We start from the raw sequence: 11,402 nt of genomic DNA, 5'->3' as shown, positions 1-11,402 counted from the left end.
CTGTGCACTGAGCATCGAGAATTAAAGTCGTCAATCAATCTGTTTTTACCTGTCCATCTTGTTATATTAATGAATATTATCAAAAATTTGAAAAAAGATATTAAAAGCAATCTTAATGTGACAGTCTCTAAAACGAATTAATTTTCTTCGGGTGAGTGGGTAGGGCGTAGGACTTCGTAGAATATGAATTATTAAACAACTGAAACAACTTTCCCCCCCCCCCCCCCCCCCCCCCCCCCCCCCCCCCCCCCCCCCCTTTTTCCCCCCGCCTTTCCGCTCCCCTGCCCTCTCCCCCTCTCCCCCAAATCAAACAAAAAACAACCTTTAACCCCCCTTCCTTTTTTCCCTTTTTGTTCTTTGCATTTGTGGTTTATCCTAATGTCTTTTTTTTGCATGGGTTGATATTGAGCCCAAAAACCCGGCAGGGCACATCTATCATCTTCTCCTGGAAATCGGCAAAACTGCTTGAGAACAGAACAAAAACAACAACAAAATCCAGGTCTTCTAGAACTGATGTAAGCTTCCATCTCAAGCCGCGTTTCCTGTTGTTTGTTTAAGAAGGATGATGTTTGTGTTTTAATTAGTTTGTTTCGCAACCTTGTCGCGCAAGATTTGTAGCCGTTACTTGAGAGACTGGAGAGCTCATCTCTTTAAGGGCGAAATTGTCAGGCCCTCTTGTTTGATCGTAAAAAAGTCTGCCGTCCCTTTTTGGGGAGAGGATAAAACAGCTCTGAGGAAATAGTGCTTAGTAATTTGGCACTGAGATCGGTAACCGGTCCTGCCGGACTTTACACCACAATCTTTTTTCTATGAAATATTCACCGAAAAATTTAGTAAAATGTTTTTTCTTCAGTTTAACTTTTACTGCATGGAAAATAGAATGAGTTTGTGTCATATACATGTCAATAAAACCACAAAACCGACTTTGGAGGTGGATGTCAGGAAATAAATGATAGCTTTTTTAAACCTCAGATTTAGTAAACAGTAAACTAAACGCTTTTCAGTTGTTGCTTGCAGCATTTTGTGACCAAAGAGGCCATGTTCGACGTCAAATGGACGTGATGGATTATGTTTTTGCCAGTAATTCCTTAATGCATTTTCACCAGATTAAGCCGGAACACCAGGTAAAAGGACTTTCAAGAGCTGCTTTGTTCACTGTTTCTTTAACGACTTGGCTTAATGCTCTTTCTACAAAAAAAGCAATTAAGAACCGGATCAAGACTGGAACTCATTACCACTAAATGGGTAACCATTTATATAGTTTTTCGCTAAAGCCTGTCACTTTCTTTTTTTGAAGTCTATTTTTCTTCACGCATCACTGTTTTAATGCCACTATGCCAGTGTCAATCACTTTGACTTTCACGGTATAAGCCTCGGCTAACACCCGCGGTTTTCCCAAGCTATTGCATGCGGGAGGAAATAACTATGTGTTATCTCCCTACAGTTTGCTTATCTACACCAATATATTACAATTGTTTTCAGATGTCCCAACCTATATTATTTCATAACGCTTCTATTTCTTCGTTTTTCTTTTCCTTTATATTTTCGTTTTTTTTTCCTAGTCTGAGCGGTGAAACTAATAATAATAACAAGATAACACATGAAACCTTAATCATGCTTTTACCAGGGGTGCAAATACGGACGAATTTTCTTGACATGGGCCCTTGACGCATTATTTCTAATCAATAATGTACGGTATTCAAAGATAATATTTGTATTTAAAAAAGAAAATATGATATGGAATTTCCTTGAGTTAATTTCCATACTTTGAAACTGGAGAATGGGAGCCTGGTTTCACCCACGCAATAAAAGTATAAAAAAATGCGTGAAAATATGGTTTGAATGAGACCGAATGGAATATAAATCAATTTGATTTAATATCGCAAGCTGCGAGCGAACCTGTTTGGTGATTATTATGCTAAGTGTCAAAAAAGGTTTATCTTAATTTTAAATTTTGAAAGAAAAAGCAGGAGCCTTCACGCTTTGCCATTCAAATCGTTTTACATTCGGTTTTCATTTAGTATTCCGTGTTTATTTTGTTTTGTTTTTTATTGCAATCATTTTACAGCAATATCGGTCTCGGGCGGTATTTCCTGTGGTCATGATTTCTTTGCTATCTTTTTAATTTTTATTTTTTTAATTTATGTATGAATTCGTTTTCGCGGAAAAAAAAATCGTTAAGCAGGTGTAAGGTAATAAAAAGCAAGCATTGTCAAAAAAATATGAGACACCTCATGTCACATAAACTTGACACTTCATAACAGTGAATAAATTTAGAATTTCTCATGGTGTCAACTTGTTTCACTGAGCAAAGTTAGACTTTTTTTCGCGCCGGGTGTTTGATAAAAATCGCCAACCAATAAGAAGTCGCGTAATAGTTAGCCAACCAATCATAAATCTCGTTGTAAGTGGGCGCAAAGTAAACAAACATGGCGGCGTTTCCCGAGAAACAGAGCGTAATATAATTCGAGAATATCAGCGTTTGAATCGACCATTCGATGAGGTAACAACAGCCTCGAGTAAGAAATGAAAATGTCAGCGTTTATTTGTCATTTTAAGGTATGCTTTGGCCGTACGTTTCACTCAAAAAGGTTGTGATTTGCAACGAAAGAAAAATGGCGATTTACGAGCACAAGACGACAGGAGATGAGCGATTTGCTCGCGTGAAAAATTATTGGCAAGGTCAGCTACAGATTCACGTGTTTATGGCATAGAGACTATGTGTTCTACACCCGACAAATGCTGGGCATCTCCAAGAAATAATCAGCGTTTGAACCAGACATCCCCACATGAAACACTGGCTCAAAACAGATCCCACGCGAAGAGCAAAAGGCTCACGCACCCCACGGAATCGGTTTTCTTGGCGAGATTCTTTATATCTACGTCGATCCTGATTATCAACATTGTGTTTTTCGCGTTGTTTCTATGTACAGTGATTCTTGTGGTTCCACTGTGTTTTTTCGTGAGGAAGCTTATTCTTTACTGCAGCATTCGGCGCCATCGAGATGGCAAACTGAGCAAAATGTCCGCATCGGAGGCAGTGTGGATACAGACGAGTTGTGCAAATACAGCACCAATGTCCAACATTTTCTTTCTTTTTGAGGGAAAGATTTCTATTGACGAAGTTCAAGACTTTGTCAGAAACAAACTACTGCAGCAAGGAATGTCGCACGGAAATTTGCGATTATTGAAATTCAGACAATCCCCCGTGAGGGTATTTACCGGGTATGGATGGAAGGAATTTGACAATTCAAACATAGGAAATTATGTACTTGAAAGTAAAGGGAATTCGTCTTCGTTCCACGATAACTGGAAAGAAATCACTGAAATGTCAAACTTCAAGGATCTTGACAAATTATGGAGGGTGGTCTTGTTTCCGAAATTCAATGACAGTGAGGATACAGGAGTGCTGTTTCAAATGCACGAGAGCATAGCGGATATATTTCCTTCCATGAGAATTGTGTTAGACTCGCTCGATTATAAAACCGTTTATCTCAAGAGGCATTGCTTTCTCTTGGGACGGTTAGCCACATATTTTTGTGCTTGCTTCACTGGACCACTTGTTATTCTCAAAAGACTGCTCATGAAAAGCCAAGAAGATTTCCTATCGACTGATCATAGTGAGGGTAGTACGTCTATAAACGAATCTTTTCATGTTTCCTGGTCTGGGCCAATTGATTTCAAGTCTGTCAAGAGAATCAAGGATGTTACTCGCACTAAAGGTAATATTTAATATTTGTTTCTATTGTTTGATCAAAATGTACTTTCTCCTTGCATTTATCAAAGCATTGTCAGGCAGACAAAAGAATAAGGAAAATCATCAACTACAATGAATAATACTATGAGGCCTTCCAAGGGGTAAAAGCGACAAGCGACCTGACCCTGAAAACTGGCGACATGGAACATTTTAAAAGCGACAAGCGACATCATTACAGCACTGAAATGCAACAGCGACACGAAGCAACAGCAAAACAATGGGGTAAAAAACAACAGCGACATTTACCGCTGTTAGCTAGGCGACACGGGTTCTCAGAAACATGCCACATTGCGACACGGCTACCCCCCTTGGAAGGCCTCTACTATGCAAAATGGCATGCAGAGACACTCTATTAAAAGTAATCATTAATTTGAAAGCAGTTTTATTTTATGGATTATCAAAGCATTTATTGTTGTAGCCAAAAAAAACTTTTAATTGATACTCGGGCATCTAAACAAGGTTAAGTTGATGATACAGACAATAAGATAAATACATAAATAAACACAGATTAAATACCTGTCAGCTGTATATACCTTAAGGTTACTATTATTAGTGGCTACTAATTTTAGCAATTTTTTGGGAATTGAAATCGCTAAAGTTAGTACTTGCTAAAATTTGTGTCGGCCAAATTTAATAAGTGTTAAATTTAAGTAATGTAGTTTTTCGATTAAGCGCCCAACCTGGATCAAGCACCCATCTCGAATAAGCGCCCACCCCGAAGGTAGGAAGAGTTAATAAGTGCCCAGCCTTGAAAAAGCTCCCACCTCCCACCCCCAAAAAAAAATTACACAGAGAGTTTGTTGATTGACCTTAGTTACAAACAGATTGAAAAGTGACTAAGCACTACTGAGAGACTTCCCCAAAGACTGAGTTTTCTTAGTATTTTACAGAAACTTTCAATGAACAGTTAAAATTCTGCTTTAGCACAGCTTCACGTTTTGTCATAATTTATTGTTTTGTTGCAAAATAAACTTACTGCCTGCTGAAAATGGTGAAAATGTTAATAAGTGACCAACCTTGAATAAGCGCCCACCTCGGATAAGTGCCCACTTTCAAGGTCCAAAAATTTTATAAGTGCCCAGGGCACTTGTAATCGAATAAATACTGGTACTGTACCCACCCCACTTCCCCCACCACCACCACACCCCAAAAGAAAACAATTAAAAACAGAGTCGGCTTGAAAAATTCTTTAAAAAAAGCGGGGGGATACATTTTCTGACATTTTAAATTAACATGTATTTCCATCTTAGCAAAAAACATATAGCTGGTTTACAAGATATCGCTATTTTTTTACATTTTCAGAAAATCACTAAATTAATACAATAGTCGATAAATCTTGTTCAGAAAAAAATTGCTAAAATTAGTGCCTTGGATTGTGTTAAGATACATCTATAGATCATTTTCACTGCAAGTAAATGAATATTTAGGTTGGTGTTATCCCAAACAAACTATAGGTGAGTTTTGCATAAGAAAACAACTTTACATTGCTTGGAAACACTGTATTCCACAGTGACCTCATGTAAAAGTACTCTATTGGTGATTGGCGTGATGACGGATAAACATTTACAGAGATTTGACAGGAGACTCAATATTTTATAATTATCATAGAAGCAGTTTTGTGAAATTTAGGACTTTGAATAATTTTTTCCATAAAACACTAAAGGGGTAGAGAGAAGGTGACTTCCCGTAATTGTGTTGTTCCTGAAAATATCCATATCTTGTGCATGCCTTCGATAGGGTAGGTATGGATATATTCCGGTACCACACATTCTCCAAGCCATGATCCCACAACTTTCAAAGCGGGCTTTAAACCAGTGGATTCTTCACCTGGTCATGCATAGATTAGAAGCTGTGTAAACTAATAACAATTAATGTGAAAAATCTGGCAACCAATGAGCTACTTCATAGTTGCACATTAAAGTGCAATTAAATTGTTTCCCGCTTTGAATAATTTTAACCAGATAGTTTCTCAATCATGTTGATTGTTTTCAAGATGCATTGGATACTTAAATTAATGGTCAGTTTATGCTGGAGGGATTGTTGCAATATGCATATTAATAGTTGATTCAGAAATGAGAACATCTTTAAAGAGAAGAGAAGATTAGCAGTGCAATAGCCTACCACATGTGTTATAAATCTTTGTAAAATTTCTAAGTCATCTTTTTTAAAACGTCAACATAAACAACTGAAATCTGGGTTTTGGAGAACATGAGCCGTGCCAGTGAGTTGCAGGCTTATGAATCAATTACAGTACATATTCACCTAGAGGATAATTCTAACACCAATATAGACAAACTGAATGGCTCATGACATGTGGGTCTTGTTGACATTTCCAGGTGCTAAGCTTGTTCGACAGTCAGGTTGCTTTCTTATGCAAATTGAAGCTTTACAAGAACATTGCTGACCACTTTGCAAGTTGTGTGATCATGGTTTCAGTAAGATAATGTTGATACAGTCATATTGGTGCATATAAGTGCACCAAAAGGATGTCACTGTAAACCAGTTATTCCTTCTGGACTACAAAGCTAATTTTTACATCCTGAGAAAATAACAAATACATGTACAGTATGTCCATTGGTTTTATACTTATAATTATATTATTTTTAGGTATTTATTTAGTTGTTTATTTATCTATTTGTTTTTTAATTCATTCATTCATTTATTTGTGTGTGTATATTCATTTTTTCCTTTCTCCCTCCCTGCCTTCCTTCCTTTCTTCCTTTCATCCTTTATCAATTTATTTACTATATTTTACTTAATGCAAAGCACTACCACTCAGTTATAAAGGAATCTTTTCAAATTGTAATTTCAGTGGATGTTATTCTCCTTTCCTGTGTGGCCGGTGCAATCCGCTCATTCCTCCAGAAATGCAATGTACAATACCCTGATGACATTCTAGTCTGTATAAGGACTGATGTCAGACCTCAGCACACCAAGCTCCAGCTGGACAATAAGTTTTCGCTTGCATTTATCAAACTTCCAGTTGGTACAGAAGGTACAGTGGTTGAATTTGTTGATTCTTTACCTTTAGATAATTATTATTAGAGATGTGTTCATTCCATTTGTCATTATGAAATTGCTGTTACCATGTGAAAATAGTTTTTAACATCTTTCTCTTGTACAATGGCTATTTTTGTAGTTTTATTAACATAATCCTTAAACAAAGAAACATACAAACCTAGCTATGTTAAAATAATTTTGACCTGAAATCCATTATAAACTGCAAAAGCTCCACAAATGCTACCGTATTTATTCGATTAAGCGCCCAACCTCGAATAAGCGCCCACCTCGAATAAGCGCCCACCCTTAAGGTAGGAAAAGTTAATAAACGCCCAGCCTCGAATAAGTGCCCACCCCCACCCAAGAAAAAAACTGAAGTCCATAAAAGGAGTATTGATTATTGAAATTGACTAAATTGTACTACTAAGAAGACTTCCCCCATGACCGAGTTTTCTTAGTATTGTACAGAAACTTTCAGTGAACAATTAAATTTCTGCTTTAGTACATCTTCACGTTTTGTTATTATTTATTGTTTTGTTACAAATATAAACTTAATATTTGCTGAAAATCGTAAAAATTTAATAAGCGCCCAGCCTCGAATAAGCGCCCACTCTCAAGGTCCAAAAATTTAATAAGCGCCCAGGGCGCTTAATCGAATAAATATGGTATTTTAGTTTTTGACATGTATAACACTCTGGCTTCGACCATAGTACAACACTCAAGAGTGCGGCCCGCTTGAGCAATTTTATTCTCGAGGAATCATTCAAGCGACAAGCTCATTATTTTTCTCGACTCGAGACTCGATCCTCGAGACTCGAGCCTTGAGCCTTGAGACTCGAGGATCGAGGCTCGAGGGACTGTCAACTTACATTTGAGCGGTACTGTACTTGGCTGGAGAAACAAGTTTAGAATTCTCTTCCTATGGTTGCCGGCAAGATGCTTTCTGATGAAAGATTTACATACAATGTACGTGTCATGAATGCTAATATAAAAAAAATAAATAATCAACCACCAAGTTCCATAGGCCCGCAATGCGTGTAAAGGGAAACAATTTGGCCGGTGTAGCTGGCAGTTTCGCTGGGGCAAAACAAATGAAATCTCATGGCAAAGCCATGATTGGAATGGGGAGGAGACAGTCACTTGTTTATGAAACTTCACCGCTCGTTTTTGCTTTGCTTTGTACCAATGAAACCACCACCTATGCAGACCTTTGTCACTCATTGTGTTCTTTGCATGCATTGCATGCCTATAATGTAAGGAGATATATTTAAACTTGTCCGAGTTTCTCATCTCACTGATCAGTAGTGGCACAAGCTTTATAAAAAGTTAAAAAAACAAATTGGTGTCATTACTGCCTTGGTCTCTATCAAACACGCAGGAAATATTTATTATATTTTCATCTCCAACTGCTGAGAGGTTATGCAGTAAAGGTTGTTTCGACAACTGATTCAAAAATAGCAGCTGGAACAACAATTACAATTGGAAATTGGTTGCAATTGACTAGCTTTTAATGACTGTCTTAAAATCAAACGCAAAGCAATCACAATACAGATAGCACATTGTACCAGTCAGGGATTGCTAAAAAGAATGTTCGGAATGGCTATTCAATTCTTGTTGTTAGACAATAGTGAGACACCTATACCAGGTAATACACTCAGTTCATGTAGTTAATACAAAATAGCACTCAGGTTAGCCTAAGTACCACACTGGTTAGGCTGGAGTTACGTAAACAGTTACATACAGCTGGTTAGACATGTCAACCAAAAACCACTCCAGTATTCAGTGTACATGGCATACCCTATTGAATACACCTCGTTTTGTGTGGTCCTCTTAATTTTTAGGAAATTTTAGACACGTAAGGGTGGCACTTAATTCCTACCTAAGGTGTTTCCAACGGTTAGGGTAACAAATCCATAGTCATAAGTGGAAGGTTTCAGTGAACTTGCTTAACGACTACTATACCCATGTTGTGCCCCTTGCTTCTCCGTTTTTGCCATTATATGGAGTACCCCCCACCCCCCCTTTCCGGGGAGGCGGGAGACTGGCAGAACTTCCATGTAAACAAGGCAAGATTCCCATGCACTGACAACCACACTACACAATAAGGCTCACTTGGCTAATCAGGCAGCTAAAAGTTTCCATTTTTTATTTAGGTGCTGTGCCTCGATTGTGGGAAACAAGACGTAGAATAGACAAGTTTTCTTTTACTCTTGAAAGCATTATCATCTACGGTTTCATCAAGCTTTGTCTTCTACTATTCCCTCTGTCTACCGTGAGACGGCTCATAAACAATCTGATAAACAAGGTGTCGTGTACAGTGACACAAATCCCAGGACCTAACATGCCAGTGTATCTGAATGGCAAAATGGCAAAGATGATGACCAGTTGGACGCCTAGGAAGACAGAAAGTGGTTTGTCAATCTCTATCACTAATCATGGCGGACAGATCCACGTTGGCCTAGTCACTCATCACTCACAAATTAACGACCCTACTCTGTTACTGGCAGAGTTTGAGAGAGAGGTGACAGATTTAGGAGACCACTTGGGTAAGAGAGCATTACCATCCCATTTAAGATGGCGCCTTAAAATGGATCAACGAGTCAATGAAGTTGTGGAAGAAAGAGAGGCTTTAGGCGAAGAAACCGTTTGAATACAAAAGTATCTATATAATTAGTACATACTGGGGTTCTGCTGGACAGATTAGTGTATATCAATACATGTACAGTGTACAGATAGTACTGTTGGAAATTTGCCAATGTATGTAGTGACGTAAGCCTCTCAATGAGGTTTGAAGTGAACTGCAAGACAGTTTGCGTTTGAACACGCGTTCTTTGGCCGAACGCACCTACCGAAAAAGGCCTATGATGATTTTTTGTTTATTTTTTACTGCGGAATTATGTAGTGATCCGTGATCCTTGATTTTTTATTATTATTTTGAAATATTATTGCCAACACAATAGTAACCAAGTATTTTTATTACTGCCGGACTACAATCAGTTCCTTAGTACCACATTCATCATAAAATAATTAATTCTTCGTATAAATAAATTAATTTAACAATGTATACAAAGAAAGTAGAATACATATTTGATATATATAAAATAACCTAGGATAATATTATTTGTGGGAAATTTCCAAATATATATATAATTTATACAGTACACAATTGTATATAGGTATCCAAAAAATATATTGCATGATTTTTATTTATTAATATCTAACAGAATAATAGTTACAGTTTATACAGTGAAAGAAATAGGAAAGACGATCCGATGAATACTCTGATGTCCGTACTTATTGCGACCCCGCGTGGCCGGCCACGTGTGTTTCATTCTTTTTATGGAGTTATAAAAACCGCCTGTTTAGCAGGTACTTTACTGTTTTACTTAAGGCCTGGCTAAACTACGTGAAACTAGGAAACATTGTTGCGGAAACATTGTTCCTTGGCATGTTTCCTAGGTGGCTAAATTAGCAGGAAGCAAGGAAAATGTTTTGCTGCCCGGGTGGCTAAACTAGGAAACAATGTTCCTGGAACAAAGTGTCACGCATGCGCACAAGCTAGTCAACATTGCTTCCATGGTGGCTAAACTGGGCAACATATGTTTCGGGAACAAAATTTTTGTCTCCGGGAAGCAAAAATTTTTTTGACTTGAGGCAGAAACATTTTTGTTTCCGTGAAGCAAAATTTGTTTCCGCAACAAATGTTTCTTGCGTGGCTAAACTGGGAAACATTTGCGTCGGCAACGTTTCCTAGATTAGCCAGGTCTTTAGTGCTTTATTAGACGCTTGCTAATAAGAGAGTTTCGGGGTTAAGGGTAGGCTGTCTATTTCTACGAGTTTTGTATATAAAATAGATCTATAATCTAGAGTTGTTGTTGACAGTCCTTCATTAAAAGTGAACTTTTAGCGAAAGCTTTTATTGCTCAGCTTCTTGTATGTTGGTTGATTCCTGTTTGTAATTACCCTTTGAGGTTTACAATTTTTCAATAACGAGTAACTGGACTGCTGAATTATTCTACGGAAGGACGGAGAGGCTCATCAAACAGGAATGTTCTGAGCTGAAAAGCCATGTTTCCACAATTTTATATCAGCTGTTATATGTCCTGAAGTGACTATCATTTTAGCTTTAAAACCCAGCCCTTGGTCAAAACAAATCAGAGGATTTTGTGTTAGAACCTCGCATATTTTGCCTATGCCTGTAAGTTGGTTGCCCATGCTCTGTTTTGTCACAGGTTACGTTAGAGTTTGAAAGATTAAGGTTTGATTGTTTTACATTACGTTTTATCAATGTAATTATGTGAGGGGAATTTGTTCAGTTTAAATTACGCAATGATTCAAGATAACTCATTAGTACATGTCATCGATAGGTTATGCCTGCATGGTTTTTAGCTTATTGGATGAAATATGTACCTATTAGCCTGCGAATACAGCCGTTTTTCATCGCTCACAAGTCACGGCTGCTTTGGCCCAAAGAGCCAAGTTTAAATTACAGTATTAAATGGAAACGTGCCTTGAATCCATTTCGCAATCTTTCCTGTGTCGTTTTTAGGCACTCTTTTACTGAGTATGCGGAGGAAAGTTCACCGAACTGCAAATTGCCTTAATGAGTGTTTTGCCAATATTGTGCCTGCAATGACAGAAATGC

At 37.7% G+C, this 11,402-nt stretch overlaps 1 protein-coding gene across 2 annotated transcripts; it reads left to right on the top strand.

Moving 5' to 3' along the window:
* Positions 1-2,416: 2,416 nt before the first annotated feature.
* LOC144644120 (uncharacterized) lies at positions 2,417-10,669 on the top strand. Of its 2 annotated transcripts, XR_013569046.1 has the most exons (4): positions 2,417-3,722; positions 6,570-6,752; positions 8,911-10,260; positions 10,517-10,669. XR_013569046.1 is itself a non-coding variant. In XM_078503541.1 (3 exons), exons 1-3 carry the CDS (start codon positions 2,720-2,722, stop codon positions 9,405-9,407), a joined length of 1,683 nt encoding a protein of 560 aa, XP_078359667.1. In that variant the 5' UTR covers positions 2,417-2,719; the 3' UTR covers positions 9,408-10,669. The 2 variants fall into 2 exon arrangements, 1 of the variants encoding a protein (XP_078359667.1); XM_078503541.1 differs by having other exon boundaries at positions 8,911-10,669.
* Positions 10,670-11,402: the final 733 nt, after the last annotated feature.

Source organism: Oculina patagonica, chromosome 2 (assembly GCF_052425735.1).
Source record: "Oculina patagonica isolate OP01 chromosome 2, crgOcupat, whole genome shotgun sequence".
Lineage (NCBI taxonomy): Eukaryota > Metazoa > Cnidaria > Anthozoa > Scleractinia > Oculinidae > Oculina > Oculina patagonica.
The sequence above is the reverse complement of the archived record's forward strand: the minus strand, read 5'-3'. Positions and strand labels throughout refer to the sequence as shown.

Bases quoted from the DNA above. Each gene is read 5' to 3' on its own strand.
- LOC144644120 (XM_078503541.1), top strand. From the start codon at position 2,720: ATGTGTTCTACACCCGACAAATGCTGGGCATCTCCAAGAAATAATCAG. The intron at 3,723-6,569 runs GTAATATTTAAT...TTGTAATTTCAG, and splicing joins GGATGTTACTCGCACTAAAG to TGGATGTTATTCTCCTTTCC. The intron at 6,753-8,910 runs GTACAGTGGTTG...TTTTTTATTTAG, and splicing joins ACTTCCAGTTGGTACAGAAG to GTGCTGTGCCTCGATTGTGG.